Source organism: Conger conger, chromosome 9 (assembly GCF_963514075.1).
Source record: "Conger conger chromosome 9, fConCon1.1, whole genome shotgun sequence".
NCBI lineage: Eukaryota > Metazoa > Chordata > Actinopteri > Anguilliformes > Congridae > Conger > Conger conger.
The window spans coordinates 57,164,187-57,182,468 of record NC_083768.1 but is presented as its reverse complement, the minus strand read 5'-3'; the positions used below and the strand labels follow the sequence as shown (position 1 = coordinate 57,182,468).

The window sequence follows — 18,282 nt, the reverse complement described above, 5'->3', positions numbered from 1 at the left end:
CCATGATCATAAATACAACAAAGTAAATCAGGGGCTTAATCTTAAATATATGACCTGCGTGATCTTACACTCAGTACCGTTAACTACGCCTCTATGTGACCTGAGAGTAAGAATTCTGAATGTGTGTGTAGATTGTCTGAAAGCAGGGAGAAAAATATCACTGATTTCTGTCATGGACAGAACTTGAGCCATATAATAAAGACGGACAGCCCCACCTAGTGGTCCTCTGTTTCTCCTGCGCCTCTCAGATTTTGCATGTTTTCCCTAAACCCGGACTGGGTGGATTTTCCACAAAGAACAAATCCTGGATCAGCATCCTTTGAAGAGCAAGTCAGTGTTCTAGAACTCCACTGCGTTCAGTCAGCAGTAGTGATTCTGACATCAGAATTAGAATGTGAATTCTTAACATGTTCACATATTTGTGACCTCACACGGTTCTTACCAATCATATTCTTATCTAGTAACTAGGATGTGATGATAAGCTGGCATCTTTCATTCACAAAACCTGAATGTACACTAGCCAGAACTCTCAGATAGGTTACACATTTTCGACATGACACCTTTTAACTTTTAGACAAAGAACAAGATCACTTGTATTTCAATGAAGCCATGTGTACAAAGCCCTTTTTTTATGTTTTTATTTTTCCTGTAAAATAATGTGAATATACACTGCCTTCACTTTAAAAAAAAATCTTTTTTTTGTTAGGTTTTTGTTTAGAGAGCATCTATGGCTTTAGTGAATTATTTACAACAGATATTGCTTCCCAGGTAAGGTTAAAATAAAGACAACAAACAACACAAATGTAAAGACATTTTTTTACACAAGGAAAATGTTTCGGTTCATGTTATTACCTCTATAAGAAAGCGCCCTAACAGACAAGTACATGTAAAACATAAATTGTGAAAATAACATTAATAATAATCACAACAAACATGATAACAAAAATCAATAAAAATATGGCCTTTTTACATAATCTCTAGTTCTAATTTCAATAAAAATCTATGGTGTGCAACAGTTCCCCCTACTGGCAGAGGACAGAACTAACACTGCCACTGTAAAACAGCGTGTTAAATGTTTGGGACACAATCAAATACATGATCTTAAGTGATACAGAAACGTGAACCAATCAGGGAACTTCACTAGTAACTAAAAACTGCTACTGCAGCAAGACTACTGACACTGATGTGCAAACACTTACGTTTTTGTTCCACTCTAAAATAGTCAGACAAAAACACTCGCTTTCCATTTGTGGTAAAAAGAGATTCACTGCAAATTTAAAAGATGCACCTTAAAAGCACGAAAGCAGAAAGGCTATAATGCTTTTTTTTTTTTTTTTGCTTTTTTTTTTTAATGAGAAATCTTTGTTCGTGGTGAATGAGGAAACATGAACAGAGTTCAAAGGTCACAGCGTCACACGCCACGTCTGTTTGTGGGGTCTGCACTGGGCTCCGTTACCCCTGGCTCTGAGTTAAAAAGCCCTGATTGGACAACGAAGATTAAATGAAGATTACATGTCACTTTTTAATCTGGCCAGAACCGTCCGCCTTCACCGTTACGTTCCCACGGCAACCGAGTGTCCGGCCCTGACCTGCCCGATGCTGGGACCAGAGGTGAAAGGTCAGGTGTCAGACAGTAAATGTCCTGCCCTGTTTTGTTTTTTTTTCCCCACCATTGAACTCACCAATTTCACCTGATTTCAACCAATTAGTTCTACCTCCTGGCTGAAAAATTGTGCCAATTAGCAAATGCAGCTGATTGGATCAAAATACCAGGGAGGATTTTTACTTTCTGAACCTTTTTTTTTTTTACAGCTCTGGCTGCAACTGAAAAATGCTGAGTAAAAGCCTCCAATCCAAATCCGGCCCTGGCTTTCTTTTCTCTCAGATAATTAGCTAAACAATGAGCGCTGCTGATTGGCCAGGACCTGACTCCCAGATAAAGGGATGGTGAACACACCTGACTCCCAGGTAAAGGGAGGGTGAACACACCTGACTCCCAGGTAAAGGGAGGGTGAACACACCTGACTCCCAGGTAAAGGGAGGGTGAACACACCTGACTCCCAGGTAAAGGGAGGGTGAACACACCCGACTCCCAGATAAAGGGAGGGTGAACACACCTGACTCCCAGGTAAAGGGAGGGTGGAAAAGCAGCAGGTCTCGGCCCTGGAGGACGGTGAGTTGATGATCCCGGCTCTAGGCATTCTGCCTCGTCTCTTTCACCTTCTCGGTCTCACAGGTACTCACTCCACCCGAGTTTCACTCCAATCAACTCAAGAACATCTGCAGTCCAGCTGGCAGACAGACAAGACAGGCCTGGGGCCAACAGGTGCTGCAGGAACACTTCAGACTACCTTCCTCAAGGGGGCGCTTGACCTACACAGTAGGTATTACAGAGGTGCATAGCTGGGGAAGCAAACAAGAACTAACAACTATTAATCGCTCCGGTGCCCGTAATGTTTTGCACACTACAGATTAGACCGACATGATAATTTTTCACAAGGCGCCGGTTAGGAGTTGCTATGGGCAACGCGCAGGGCCGGGTATCTGGGATTCCCATGGTCAGGTGGGAGATAAATCGGACAGGGAGGAAGGCCACCGCGTGACGTCACAGGCGAGACGCCACCCTGTCACTGATGGTCTCGCCGTTTCTGATTGGACGGGGGTGTGAAGACGCACGGACTTCGCCAAGCGCGTGTGCCTGCCGCAGTCTCAACAAATAAACATAAAAACATCCAATGCACTTGGTCACAAAACCTCAGCCCTGCTCCCCCCCTAAAGCTATTAGGCTCTTCTTCCTGTGTTACATTACAAAATCAGCACAAAACTATAAAATATTTGTCAAAACTCTTTGTTAGAAAATAAAATCTAATTTTTTCTAATTGTTACAGCAAATAATTTCGCTTCGATGCAGAAAAATATACTACAGTTATGCTTTACACATCAGTGATACTCGTAAATTCAGTACTGCTGGTTTCTTTTTCTTCCCGACAGGTAATTGGTGGAATGGTTGATGAATGTCACTGATTGGCCAGGTCTCCCTCACCTGGTACCCCAGGTTGTGTCCCTGATGGGAACAGCCTAGTGGCTAAGGTGCTTGACTGGGACCCAGAAGGTTGGTGGTTCAAGCCCCGGTGTAGCCACGATAAGATCAGCGCAACTTATCCCCAATATCCTCCAGGGAGGATTGGCCTCTGCTTAGTCATATCACCTGTACGTCGCGTTGGATAAAATAACTGCAATGAGGAGGAATGAAAACCAGCAGTACGGACACTGACCTGCAGGGGGCAGACTCGAGCATCCCTGTGTTTGTCCTCCAGCAAGGAGGAGTTACACAGCTATCGGCGGAAGAGGAAGAGGAAGATGGTCACCATGGCAGCGATAAGCCAACGTCACTCACTGACAAGAAACCACCGGGAGAGCCAAGCGTCACGAACCCCGAAGGGTAAGGGGCTACCACATCTCCATGGTTACCATATGGACAGGAAGTCAGGGCTGTCACTTTTCACATAGAAACCAGAGGGGACTTCTCCACCAATCATGGGGCACGTTCATAAGATGAAACGGAATAACCCCGGCAGCGACTGGCGGCGACTTCCTGTCTACACTTCCTGGATAAAGGGAGCAAACGGAATCCACCGATCACCTGTTATTACCAACATGTACTGTGATTGGCGCTCCTCTATGGTTTCTAGGCGGGTGACAATACAGACGTCCTATTCCAGGTTTATTACCACCAGGAAACACACTGACTCGTATGAACCAATCAAAGCAGCCCATATGACGCAGAGATCCAAAGATTGTTTCAAATTGACTCTCTGATGCCCCTCCCACTTTTGTGGTTCATAAACCATCAGTAAAATGCTTTCCCACTCTCACAGAAATGGACCATACTGCAATATACTGTAAATATATGCTTGATTCTTTTCAAATTTACAATTATAAATATATTTCAGGGCAGTGTATTAAAATATTATATACATATCTTACAGTATCTGAAAGTGGCCATGATTTGTGTACTTTTATATACAAATCATAATGAAGATGTGTTTTTGAAAGATATTTTATATTTATATATTTTCAGTATATTCCATTTCTGTAAGGGTTTTTTTTTGTTTTTTGTTTTTGATTAACATTCTTAAGTTTCAGCCTAAACATTTCTCGCCATTTCTGCAAAGTACAAAAGCTTCCATGAAATAAACAGAGGAGGGGGGGTAGGCGGAGCTTCTTGCATAGCTTGACGGTGATTGGAGCTTCAACAAAAGGAGGAATCACTATTGGTGGTTGCAACATGAGTGACAGGAAGACCGTCGGAGAGACAGAAACCAGGGAAACCATCTGCGTTTTAGGATGGGCGGCGAAAAGGGGCGGGGCTTATTCCTGTTTCTTGTGCGACGGCTGTCAGTCACAGGGACGTGACCAATGATCCGCCCTCTCGAAGCAGGGCAGAGTTCCACACTGGGGCACCATGGTAACGGTGGATGCACAATTAATCCACAAAAAGCACACGGGGGTGTTAATATAAGCACACAGACTGAGGAAGGGGGCGGGGTCCAGAAAGCAGGAACCCATGAATGGGTCAGAGCTGAACGGCCCAGAGCACCAGCACCGTGACCCAGCCCGTCCCGACCCGACAACTATTTTGATGACAGAACACAGCTTCAGTGCGATTTGGTTTCAGAAGATTTCGGGGAAGAACAATACCGTACGTCACCGTGCCCGGCCACGTCACCGTACCACAGCGAGCGCTCTTATTGGTTGATCGTAGGCCGATTTTCAGTGCAGGATTCAGCCCCCCCATGGCCCCGCCCCTCCACCCAGGCCCCGTCCCTCTGGGAGTCACTGCAGGCGGTCGGAGCGGAAGGAGTCCTCCACGGCCGCGTCAGGGAGCATCAGGTCCCCCTCGGCCAGCATGCTCAGCCCCTCCAGGGCCAGGGGGTCCATGCGCAGGGGGCTGTCCAGGCCGAATGCGTCCACCTCGAACCCCGGCATCCCCGACAGCACGTTGGCGATCTCCTTCGACAGCCCGGCCGAGGGGTCCCCTGGGCGGCAGGAGAGAGGTGTCAGTGTGCCGTGGTTTTAGACAAGACCACACGCTAACGCTCACACTCATGCTAACGCTAACACTCACACGCTAATGCTAATGCTCACGCTAATGCTAACACTCACACTAACGCAAACACTCACATGCTAATGCTAATGCTAATGCTAACACTCACACTAATGACAATGCTAATGCTCACACACATGCTCACGCTCTCACGTTCTCTCGCTCTCGCTCACACACACACACACGTATAAATGCTAACGCTCACGCTCTCACACACACACACACACACACACACACACGTATAAATGCTAACGCTCACGCTCACACACACACACACACACACACACACACACACACGTATAAATGCTAACGCTCACGCTCACACACACACACACACACACACACACGTATAAATGCTAACGCTCACGCTCACACACACACACACACGCACACACACACGTATAAATGCTAACGCTCACGCTCACACACACACACACACACACACACACACACACGTATAAATGCTAACGCTCACACACACACACACACACACACACACACACACACACACACACACACACACACGTATAAATGCTAACGCTCACGCTCACACACACACACACACACACACACACACACACACACACACACGTATAAATGCTAACGCTCACACACACACACACACACACACACACACACACACACGTATAAATGCTAACGCTCACGCTCACGCTCAAACATGGAATTGTGTTCAGCCTCACCCGTCAGGATGATGTTGGGGAGACCGGGGCAGCCGTCCCCACTGCCATAGCCCTGGTTCTGGTTCTGGTTCAGGTTCAGGTTCTGCTTGTTGAGGAGCTGCGGGTCCATGGGATGCTGGGTCTCCAGGGGCCCCCGGTCGCCAGGGTAGGGCCCCTCGGTCCCCAGACCACCCAGGCTCTGGGTCCCCTGGCTGTGGTTGAAGGTGTGGCCGTCCATGTTGAAGTGTCCCAGCTGGGCGGGGCATTAAAACAGCAATGACAGACAGACAGACAGACAGACAGACAGAGAGAGAGAGAGAGAGAGACAAAAACACGTTCTGTGATTGTGTGGCAGCACTTATTTCCTGCCATGCAAAGTGAACACTTGGGGCGGGGAGCCACAGGGAGAACACAGCCAGTGGACCGCCCCCCCCGAGGGGGCGTGGCTTACATGGGCGTGGCTCGGGCCCTACCTGCTGGGCAAGGGGGCGTGGCTTACATGGGCGTGGCTCAGTGACCCTACCTGCTGGGCAAGGGGGCGTGGCTTACATGGGCGTGGCTCAGTGACCCTGCCTGCTGGGCAAGGGGGCGTGGCTTACATGGGCGTGGCTCAGTGACCCTACCTGCTGGGCAAGGGGGCGTGGCTTACATGGGCGTGGCTCAGTGACCCTACCTGCTGGGCAAGGGGGCGTGGCTTACATGGGCGTGGCTCAGTGACCCTACCTGCTGGGCGACGCCGTGGTTCTGGCTGGGCGGCACCTGTAGGCAGGGGTCCTCCAGGAAGCCCAGTATGGAGTCCTGGGACAGGAGAGAGGCACTTAAGGTTCAGCGTATCGTTTTAATTGGCAAAATCGCACTGAAACAGAGTCGATCAACTTCTCCAGTCACACTTGCGTACTACACAGGGGGTATTTTAAAAAAACAGTTTTGCAATGAATTACATGGAATGAATCGAATCAAAATAATCAAAGCGAATCGAGTCGCGGCGAAACGAGTCACGAATCGTCTCCCGTCGGATCGCAACGGAGCAGAATCTGTGAGGGGGGACGGCGCTCTCGCTCACGTTGTACAGGCTCAGGTCAGGCTGCGGCGGGCCTGTGGGCGCCAGCGCCCTCTGCTGGCGGTCCTCCTGCAGTGAGCACTGCAGCTGAGTCTGCCCAGGCTGCTGGGACTGGTGCTGCTGCGCGTGATGTTGCTGTTGCTGTTGTAATTGTTGTAATTGTTGTAATTGTTGCTGTTGCAATTGTTGCTGTTGCTGGTGATGATGTTGTTGCTGCTGCTGCTGTTGCATCTGTTGCTGTTGTATGTGTTGTTGATGTTGCTGCTGATGGTGTTGTAGCGGCTGTTGCTGGTGATGTTGTTGTTGTTGTTGTTGGAGATGTTGATGTTGATGCTGTAGGTGCTGCTGCTGCTGGTGATGATGTTGTTGCTGTTGCTGTTGTTGTTGTTGTTGTTGTTGATGCTGCAAGTGCTGTTGCTGGTGTTGATGTTGCTGTTGGCCGGACTGCTGCACGGGCTGATGGGATAGTGGAGGACCCGTCTGGGGCTGATTGTAGGGATAGGCCGGCTTACTGGTGTCCAGAGGAACCCCCTGTGGGAGTCAGAGATGGGATTCATTTCAGTTTGAATCTTTACAAAAAGAATCAAGAGTCAGAGAGGGGATTCATTTCAATTTGAATCTTTAAACAAAGAATCACAGCATCCGAGAGCTGATTAATTTCAATTCAAATATTTACACAAACAATCAAAGAGTCAGGGAGGTGATTCATTTCAATTTGAATCTTTACAAAAAGAATCAAGAGTCAGAGAGGGGATTCATTTCAATTTGAATCTTTAAACAAAGACTCACAGCATCCGAGAGCTGATTAATTTCAATTCAAATATTTACACAAACAATCAAAGAGTCAGGGAGGTGATTCATTTCAATTTGAATCTTTAAACAAAGAATCACAGCATCCCAGAGAAATAAATATATGTACCTGCGTTATGGAGGTGAGCGTGGGAGAGATGGTGGGAGAGAACTGCTTAGGGTGGTGCCGACGCACCTCTCCACCAATCGGCAAGACCAGGGGGCTGAGCTGGGTCCGTCGCCGTGGTGATGAGGTGAGTGACGGCTGCGTCTGGCCAGTGGCGAGTGAGGGGTATGAGGAAGGGGAGGAGCCTGAGCCGAAGCTGGGGTTGCTGGCGGCCGATTGGAGGGACTGGCCGCTGAGGGAGGAGTTACTGAGGGAGGACTGCAGCGACTGGTTGCTGAGCGACGACTGAAGTGACGGACAGGAGCTGAGCGGCGACTGCAGGGAGGGGTTGCTGAGCGACGAGTGCAAGGAGGCGGAGCTCAGGGAGTTGGGGAAGGAGTGGCTGCCGAGGGACGATTGGATGTTGGGGTTGCTAAGAGACGACTGGAGCAGGGGGTTGCAGTAGGACCCCTGCAGAGACGCGCACAGGCCTGTGCGGGGGACAGAGGAGAGTCAGAAACAGACACATCGCAGGGTGAGAAACCCGACACGGGAGGGGCGCGCTTCACAAAACTCTTTCACACACGTCGCGCGCGGCTTCAGAGGCATCGTCTGCGGTGCCCCCCAGGAGGTGAGGGTTTGCACTTGTTTGAGAGTTATTTCACAGGACGATGCACCAGACGAGAAACGCGCTGACGCCCGCCTCCCCCACCTGCCACACAGGAAGTGTCTGGGCGTGGGACTCCAGCGACTTCCTGTGTGGCCCACCGCTTTTGTAGGTGAGAATGGAGGGTGACAGTTTATTTCCACTGAACGCACCGTCATACCAGCACCCCCACGCGTGCACCAGAGACAGAGACAGAGAGAGACAGAGACAGAGAGACAGAGAGAGAGAGAGCTAAAGGGAGAGGGTGAGAGAGAGAGAAAGAAAGAAAGGAAATAAACAAGTACATTCAACCACAGCACAGCCTCAGAAAACTGGAGTAGAAGTCCCGCCCCCGGATTGTCTTATTGGCGCACGCACGCACACGCACACGCACGCACACGCACGCTCACGCACGCTCACGCACGCACACTCAGGCACACTCAGGCACACTCACGCACACTCACGCACACTCACGCACACTCACGCACACTCAGGCACACTCAGGCACACTCACGCACACTCACGCACACTCACGCACACTCACGCACACTCACGCACACGCACGCTCACGCACGCACACGCACACACACGCGCACGCACACGCACGCACACGCACGCACACGCACGCACACGCACGCACACACACACGCACACACACGCACACTCACGCACACTCACGCACGCTCACGCACACTCACGCACACGCACGCTCACGCACGCTCACGCACACTCACGCACACGCACGCACACACACGCACACACACGCACACACACGCACACACACACGCACACACACACACACACACACGCACCTGGCAGGTGGAAGCCGTGGCCGCTGGTGATGCCCAGCTGGGTGAGGGTGTTGGTCAGGTTGCCGGTGCTGCCGGCCCCGCTGAGGGAGGAGGGGTAGGGGCCCTCGTCGCGGTCCAGCGGGTTGGGCAGGGGCGAGGGGAACTGCAGGGTGGTGAGATCCGGCAGGGATCCCCCCGCATTCAGAGCCACAGGGATGAGAGGGGCACTGGAGGGCTGGTCCGGGGAGGGGAAGATACTACGGAGAGAAGGAGGGAGGAGAGAGGAGAGAGGGGGGAGGAGAGAGCGCTGGTGACCATTTACCTCACCTGCGATTAGTCTCCTTACGTAACCATTTGAAGAGCAGCTTTTTGGAATGTTTCGGATGTTTTTATTCTCCCAGAATTCCAAGCCAGTGTGTTCTAGAACCCCACTGCTTTCAGCCACCAGCAGTGACTGTGACATCAGCATTAGAATGTTCAGTAAAGAAACACTCTAAACCGCATCGGGACCATCACATTAGCGTTATGGGTTCACACCTTAAAAGGTTAAAACAAAAACATGATACCGCCAAACAGTTAATGCTAATGCTTAAAAATATATTCTCAAATCATTGTAACTAGTAAAACCGCGTTTTCAAAAAAAGTGCAATTCACCATATTTTTCTCTTCACAGTGTCCCTCTCGCACTTACAACAGCTTCTGATGTTATGTTGTAGGATTATTTATTACATTGATAACCTGGCATCACCTCCGGTTTCCTACGGGTAAGTGGCTCAGGAGCCTGTCTGCTGGATGACTGCACATAAATGCTGTGAAAATGTGATGACGCATCGGAGCCAGGATCTGCGGGTGATTCTGTGGAAGGGGAGACTCACTTGATTCCAGGGACTTCACAGGACTTGGGTCGTGATGAAAGAATTGGTAACTGAGAAGAGACAGACAGACAGACAGACAGACACACAGGCAGCATGCAGGCAGTGAGTCAAACTCATTCAGGTAATCTATAAAAAAGTGAGATAAAAATCTACTGCGAAGACATATGAACAATGTTCCCAAAGTTACATGGAAATGATGGGGAACTAAATGTTAGAATTAATCAAATCAATAATGTTTCTCATGCCACGACCAGTCTTCACTTTCCCCGGAAGCTTGCGCGGGTACCTTTTTGGTGTCCCAGGGCTTGAGCACCCTGGCTTCGTCCAGGACGTTCTCCTCAATGGGCGGGACGGGGTACGGGAACACTGGGGGGAGGGAGGGGGGGAGGGGGGGTTATTGACAGTCATCCTCAACCCCGCCACTGCCAACACGAGGGCCGGCAGTCCTGCAGTCCTACACACTCACTCACACTCACACACACACACACACACTCACACACACAGCAGAGTGTGTGTGTGTGTGCCTGTGTGTGATAGTGGGAGTGTGTGTCTGTATGTGCATGTGCGTGTCTGTCTGTATGAGCGCGCGCGTGTGTGTGTGTGTGTGTGTGTGTGATAGAGGGAGTGTATGTGTGTGTGCGCATGTAGCGGCTTGTAGCGTACTGGTTAAGGTACATGACTGGGACATGCAAGGTCGGTGGTTCTAATCCCGGTGTAGCCACAATAAGATCCGCACAGCCGTTGGGCCCTTGAGCAAGGCCCTTAACCCTGCATTGCTCCAGGGGAGGATTGTCTCCTGCTTAGTTTAATCAACTGTATGTCGCTCTGGATAAGAGCGTCTGCCAAATGCCAATAATGTAAATGTAATGCATGTGCGTGTGTGTCTGTGTGTGTGTGTGTGTGTGTGTGTGTGATAGAGGGAGTGAGTGTGTGTGTGTGTTTTTAAAAACATGAAAGAAAGAGACCTGAATGAATGGGGGAATGAAAGAAAGAAGACGTGAATGAAAGAGGGAATGAAAGAGGGAATGAAAGAGGGACTCACTCTTTCGGCCCTGGCCCTGGCACTCCACCAGGCCTGCAGCACCGGAGACAGAGAAACCAACAACCGTCAGAGCAGAGAGACCAAAACCCAACAACCCCACCTTTCTGCTTTCAACCCCCCCCCCCCCACACACACAACCGGAGATCCAATCCCCTCCCACACAACCGGAGATCCAATCCCCTCCCACACAACCGGAGATCCAATCCCCTCCCACACAACCGGAGATCCAATCCCCTCCCACACAACCGGAGATCCAATCCCCTCCCACACAACCGGAGATCCAATCCCCTCCCACACAACCTGAGATCCAATCCCCTCCCACACAACCTGAGATGCAATCCCCTCCCACACAACCTGAGATGCAATCCCCTCCCACACAACCGGAGATCCAATCCCCTCCCACACAACCGGAGATCCAATCCCCTCCCACACAACCGGAGATCCAATCCCCTCCCACACAACCGGAGATCCAATCCCCTCCCACACAACCTGAGATCCAATCCCCTCCCACACAACCTGAGATGCAATCCCCTCCCACACAACAGGAGATCAATCCCCTCCCACACAATCTCACACTTTAAGGAGTTAATGGCCTCATAAGCAGTGCTATTGAGCTTGATGGAATGTTCTAGAAGGAGCTCATATCCTCTTCTGAATGGCAGTCGGCCCTTTTGGGGGTCACTAGTGACGTTTTTTTGGGGTGCGGGGCGGAGGGGGGGGTCTCACCACTGCGCCTGTTATGGGGGTTCAGTGTGTGGGACAGGTCCCTGGGGGGAGGGTTCATCACACTGGTGTGGAGGGCCGAGTCCGAATTCGTCCTGCGGAGGAGAGGCCAGAGACGAGACAAAAAAAGAGAGGGATGAGAGAGGGAGGGAGAGAGGGAGAAAGAGAGGGAGGAGGCACGGAAGAGAAAATATCTGAAGTCTTTCACCCTTTGAAAATCCTCTCTTTCACCCCCCCCAGCCCAAAGTTCCTTCCCCTCTCTTTTCTCCTTCCCTCTGTCCTTGTCCAGCACAGTTAAAACATCCTTGCGTTTCAGTTTCAGATACACCCGGGTCGCCCCCCTTTAACACACAGGGGCTCGCTGCGGGACGGGTGGACTGCGGCAGGCACACTGAGGGAATGGGAGGACGTGTGGGGTTCACCTGTTCAGACCAGTGATGGGGAGGTGGACCAGTTGGTGTTTGTCCATGGGGAAGTTGCTGGACCAGTTCCTTGGCGATCGACAGGGAAAGAAAAGAAATAAAAAATAAAAATAAAAAAAAACAGCTCCGTTAACGTCCCCACCCCCAAAAGAGAGGTGTGAGGAAAAGATGAGGTGGCAGTGAAAGACAGCCGGAAGATAAGCGCAGAAGATAAGGAGACAGGAAGTCTGACAGAAAGCAGGAGTGGAGCGTTGAGCGAGTCCACACACGCCCGGTTCTGTGGTGCCAGTGGGCCGGCCCGGCCGACGTGCGCCCGCTCCCTGGCCTCCTGCGAAGCCCGTTTCTCTGACTCACGCGTGGGCGGCTTTAACGAGAAGCAACGACTGACATCACGAGCTTCGGGGGGCGGGGGGAGGGAGCGCAGGTTTGCCTGCGCTCCCCTGAACCGCCAGCAGGGGCACCGGTGGGCACTGCAGAGTGAACGTGATCGGGCACTCCGAATTTAGGAGATTAAAAAAAAAAAAAAAGCACAACTCCCGCTTCCTCCAGCCAACGCAGGACGAAAAGGACGGAGTTTCACCATTTTAAGAGGGGGGGGGGGGGGAGAGAAAAAGAGAGCCTTTTATCCAAGAGATGAAAGAAGAAGAATCAGGAATACCCAAAGAGAGAGGAATCCAGGAGAAATAATCCCACCAAAAAATAAAAACAAAATAAAAATCCACAGAAAAGGAATTCCAATGAAATGCAGGAGTGAGATTCAGAGAAAGACTGCAGAAAATGGCAACAAGAATCCTATCTGCACCCTGTCAGTCGTATTAGTGCACCGTCCTAAGCACTGGAGCTAGGAGAAAGCATTCACACACCATACAAAGGCACTGCAATAGACAGCTATGTCTCTGTGGGGCGTGGACAGGGGTCCTGAATCTTACCTCCTCCAGCTGGGATCAGGGGGCGGAGACAAGTAGGCAGAGCTGTAGGGTGAGTTGTCAGTCTGGGATGGACGGTCAAGGAGGCTTCAGGTGGAAAAGTGGACAACGGGCAGCAACAGCCATGGTAACTTTACAATACTGTTAACTGACACAAAACAAGCTCCCAGACTTTCAAGGGGAAAGGGAGAGAAATTGGCCCAGAGAACTGACACCGTCATCGACCTGGAAACCTTTGTTTCAACCGAGAACACAATGCGATGAATCACTGATTTAATTTGTCTAAATGACGACATTCTCATGGGTATTCTGTGAATGAATCAGTTTACAAGTGTCGTGACCTGGCATGACCCATTATAAAAAGCGAAGCATTCGCAGGGATCCTCCACACCAGAGGGGGCACTGCATTAGGGTTGCTGCCCCTCAGACTGCAGCGCCGTAGAGAGGATAGATAAATAGACAGATTATTGCATTTATAAAGCGCTTTTCTAGACACCCAAAGTGCTTTACAGTGTTGAGGGGGAAACTCGCCTCAACCACCACCAAGACAGCGGCTCCTACAGCACAGTGTCCCCATCACTGTGCCGGGGCACTGTGGGTAATCTGACCAGAGGGAAGATCGCCCCCTACTGGTCCACCAACACCACTTGTAGTTTTCCCAGGAGGTCTCAACAACAAGCCCACACCACCTTAGCTTCAGCCATTTGGCAGGAGCTGGGTGCATGACGGTATGGCTGCTGGCAATATACAAGGATACTTGTCTCCGGTAGGGACGGACAGGGGAGGTGAACCTCCTGTCCCTGTGGACCCTCTCCACAAGGCCATGGTGCCGGGTGGAGCGACTGGACTCCAGGGAGCTGTGGAACTGGGCCTGGGGGGGGAGGGAAGACTACATTACCCACAACCCCACAGTGTAACAGGCCACCATCACCTTTCACAAAATTGAAAGGCGATGTTAGCCTTTTCACCAAAAATGAATTTTAAATAAAACGTTAATTTCATTTATAATTTAAGAATTTTTATTTAATTTAGACCAAAACCTAACAGCAGACGACGAGTTTTAATAAAATATAATTTTTAAAGCACAAAAACCCATCTCTATTCCAGGTTTTCAGCTTGGCTTTTTGAAAAATGTATTTAATAAAACAGAATTCATCATTTCAAACTCAACGCTGACTTCATTCCTCTTTTGCCCAATTATGTGAAGTACAGGTGGTTCTGGATCACCATGTCTCACCTGGTCCGGGGCGTTTCTCCCGATCTGGTTGACATTGGGAAGGGACCCTCCATAATACGGCCCCTGGATCTGGGACAGACGGACCTTCTGAGCCTGAATCTACCGGGAAGAGGAGGAGGAGGAGCAAACATGCGTCAACGGCACACTTTCACCAAGACCGACATCAGCCTTTCAATGTTTCTGACGTTGTGTCTCTGTGTCATTTTCTAAATTAGAAAAGACCGAGTTTGAACCTCCAAAAAACCAGCCAAATTGAGCCCCGTCTCTGACCAAATTCTATTTTGACTGGAGATTCTCCACACATAACGCAATGTAGTCCAGGACTAAGCGTAATCTGTATCTGTGAAACTAGCTTTTTCATTCTGAAAGCAAAATAGTTCTTACACTGCCCCCTATGGCAGGATTTGGTATTGGTCTTTCTGTCATAATTAACGTCGCATTGACATTTCAACAAACTGTTCAGTAGGCCACCAATCTGAACCTGAGGTGAATTTCTGTGCAGAACAAACACACTGTGTCATCTCCTGCTTGGAAATCACAAACAGTATTTCACATCAAAAGCTAATATTTAAAATGATTTCCATGTTTATAAATCGGGAAACTATGAGTAGAGACCTTTTAGCTTCAAGAACACTTTAAATTGTTCCGGAGACAAGTGATTGCCATAATCTACCACTATCAGGCACCCAGTGACAGGAAAGAGAACACTCCGCTTAATTTGGACCAGAACACACCAAACCTAAATACTCCCCACTCTCCCTTCCAAGAACTGGTCACTTTTTCCCTCACACCGCATTAGAGCAGCTGTGTAGAGCAGATGTTCGGGAATTGTGCAACAGGTCTCGTGGCCAGGGAGTTGCCAGTTCAAATCCCGAGACCTGGTCCTAAACGCTTTGGCGATATGTCATCGCTAGCCATTCTTTTCATAAAGTCTGTAATCACCCAGCATCATTCTGTCCACTCTTAAAAGCGCAGTCCGTAGCGCTTTTGTGTGTGGCGTCCGTTATCTCTAAACCACCAAAACCACCGTGTTCGTCACTGCCAATCAGCACACGGCCACCAAAAGACGGGTCGATGCTGCTACTGCTACAAAAGCCCCCCCCCCCCCCACCCCCACCCCACCCCACCCCCCGAACGAGGCAGGCCAATGTTGCCATGGCAACCGAAATACACAAGCCAGGCCCAGCAGCAGGACAGCACCTATTCCGAGGCGGACGCATAGCGGTTGGGGAACTCGGCTTGGGACTCCAATGTCATAGGCTCGATTCTCAGACCGTCCCCGTCAACTGTGACAACAAAAAAGTATGTGTTTGTTTCCGCCATCTAGTGGTAATTCAAATGCAGAAATTTAGTTTGGGGGGTGTTCTGCTGACTCAGTGAACGATGGAAGGGTACTAGAGTTACTACTCGGTCTGCTTAGTCACAGACAAAATGTTCTGTGTGTGTGTGTGTGTGTGTGTGTGTGTGTGTGTGTTGGGGGGAGGCAGCTCTCCAGCCAACAGTGTGATTAATGTGAGTGGGCCAGGCCGCTTCACTTCATCTTCTCTTTGCTGCGTTTTCGAGTGGAAAACCCTCCCAAAACGATGGATATCTGGCTCCGAATCCAACCAAGCTTTTAGGCTGCTAGTAAAACAGTTTTTTTTTTTTTTTTGAAAGACTGCCATCTTTTATCGTGTGTGTGCCTCCACGAAGCATTACTGTAATTTGTTCTTTTCATTACTGCATGCTGTTATGGAAAAATACGAAAATTTCACGAATGCCAATAACATTCAACATTAAATTACTTATAAATTGATAATAATTCTGCGCATGTGAGTAACGGTTCGGGTATGGCATTTCCAATACTAATTATGTTGAAAATTGCAAAACCAAATGACATCTCCAAGGTATTAGTCCAAGTTACCCAACGTCACAAATTGCCTATATTCTCCATAAATAACGTTAACTATGATTATTTCGCCATTTGTATTTAGGAAACGTCGTATAGCGAAAATCAGACAGAAGGATTCGCCGCTATCGTTTTGGTTAGCTATCTGTTAGCTGATTACGGCTATTATACTTAGCCTAACGTTAATGGTTATATCTATTATTGACGATAACTTGTGAATGGTCTGCCAACTATCAGTTAGCAAGCAAACAAGCTGTCAACCCATTAATCTAGCTAACGTCATTAGAAATTAGAAAAACTGACAAGCTGTTTGCAAACATCAGACTGGTTGCAAACATCGATATTCTCTTTTTAGTAACTTGGAGGCTAGCTAGCTAATGTTTAGCTCATTTAGGCTACTTGGGATGTAAACAACTTCATTAAATTCCCTAACTATGAAGCTGGGATAGCTAACATTAGCAAAGAAACCTTCGTTAGCTAACAGCTAGTCAGCTAACTTACGACTTGCATTATTCAACCCTCTGTCACACTGCACTGACAGACACACGATCGTGCGGGGGCATCCTTCAAAAAATGTTAATGTTAGCTATATCCGTCAAACAGTGCTCAAGCGCGCCGCCTGTCACACTGCCACTTCTGGCAAGAGATCGTTAGGAAGCTAGCTAGCTAGGTTTAAAAGAATGCACGTTTATGTTCACTTCGCATCTATAACCTGCCTCATTTCTCTCGCCTGTTGCCAAGGCACCCAAGTTTTCTCTCGACGGCTACCCTTCAGGCCTGTCTTTCTCTGACTATCTCCACTCTAGCTAGCAAGCTAGCTAGCTACCTCCCCCGTCCTCGACTTACCCGAGTCGAGGTGATGTCCATCATAACCTCTTGAAAGGCTGCCGTCTCTTCTGCCTGTCGCTGAGTGTGCAACGCTATCTTCTCGCTGAACTTTCGAGGGTTACAAGCCCCGGAACCGGCGCCCGAACCGGGTCCGGGTCCGCCACCGCCCGCACCCGTACCCGCCGCAGACATCTTAACTGGCAATTGAAGTGATCTGACTTCGAAGGAGGACGGCAAGCTGGGACAAGGGGGGGGGGGGTTCACATTCTGGACATTTGCCCATAACATACGCTGGGATATGTAGTCTTTTTACAGGAAGCAAACCATTCATAAGGCATAGGACAGCCTATCATTTGAACTACAGTCCCCAACAATTATACAGCGCTTTAGCTCTCTCCACAGGAAAACAACGCAATGTCATATGGAGCATGTAGTTTATTTGTATTTATATTGACGCGCAGCGTGAGTGTTCACAGTACAGTGCAATGCACTGAATGTGCCAATTCAAAAATAAAATAAATATATTTACATCAGAATAAAATTTAAAATATATATATATATAGATACAAAATGCAATATATGGCAGTGATAGTTTCTTTAGGTTTTTAAACCTTAATAATATATGTGACGGTTATTTTTTTTATTTCAAAATATTTTTGAAATACATTCCATTTTGGTAGAGAGTGTGCACTATTTGCCCTTATATTTATTTGGTATAGTAGACCTTAAGTAAGCTACACGTAATAGTGTGAACAGAGTGCAGTATACAGAGTGTAAGTCATGCAATGTGGGACCTGGCATGACCATTTTAAATGATCAAATAGACACATGGAGGCTCTTGTTTTATGGTTTTAGGGTATACTGTTTATTGTTCAATGTTTCTGTTCCCGGGACTTGTTATGGATGTAGTCTGTTTGTGTTTTACGGTTTGCACTTTGGGTGCTCGGTTTGTGTTAACTTGCACACATACAGCTGTGATCTTTACTCGCTGGTCTGAGAATGTTGTTAACCTGGTCTGGTGTACCAATATTCTACGGTGCTCTGGTGTTCCAGTATTCTATGGTGCTCTGGATAAGAACTGTAAAATGAAGGTGGTGAAATGGGTTGGTGAATTTGAAATGATTGTCAATTCCCTTGGTAGCAGTTGAATAATTCGTCATTG

The 18,282-nt window shown here is 48.9% G+C and overlaps 1 protein-coding gene across 2 annotated transcripts; it reads right to left on the bottom strand.

The window, feature by feature from the left end:
• Positions 1-1,321: 1,321 nt before the first annotated feature.
• Positions 1,322-17,324, bottom strand: LOC133137032 (CREB-regulated transcription coactivator 2-like). 2 transcript variants are annotated; one of them, XM_061255014.1, is made up of 15 exons: positions 17,139-17,324; positions 14,405-14,503; positions 13,925-14,038; positions 13,171-13,232; positions 12,242-12,310; positions 11,823-11,914; positions 11,097-11,129; positions 10,341-10,420; positions 10,055-10,104; positions 9,201-9,436; positions 7,767-8,233; positions 6,851-7,378; positions 6,511-6,585; positions 5,809-6,040; positions 1,322-5,039 (listed from the first exon to the last, which is right to left on the bottom strand). In XM_061255014.1, exons 1-15 carry the CDS (start codon positions 17,310-17,312, stop codon positions 4,837-4,839), a joined length of 2,514 nt encoding a protein of 837 aa, XP_061110998.1. In that variant the 5' UTR covers positions 17,313-17,324; the 3' UTR covers positions 1,322-4,836. The 2 variants fall into 2 exon arrangements, with proteins under 2 accessions (XP_061110998.1, XP_061110999.1); XM_061255015.1 differs by lacking the exon at positions 12,242-12,310.
• Between the last annotated feature and the right edge of the window lie 958 nt (positions 17,325-18,282).

Excerpts from the sequence above, each read along its gene's own strand:
- LOC133137032 (XM_061255014.1), bottom strand. The coding sequence starts at position 17,312 with ATGTCTGCGGCGGGTACGGGTGCGGGCGGTGGCGGACCCGGACCCGGT. Across the intron at positions 11,915-12,241 it reads CCCATCACTGGTCTGAACAG|GACGAATTCGGACTCGGCCC; the intron begins GTGAACCCCACA and ends TCTCCTCCGCAG. Across the intron at positions 11,130-11,822 it reads CCCCCATAACAGGCGCAGTG|GCCTGGTGGAGTGCCAGGGC; the intron begins GTGAGACCCCCC and ends CCGGTGCTGCAG.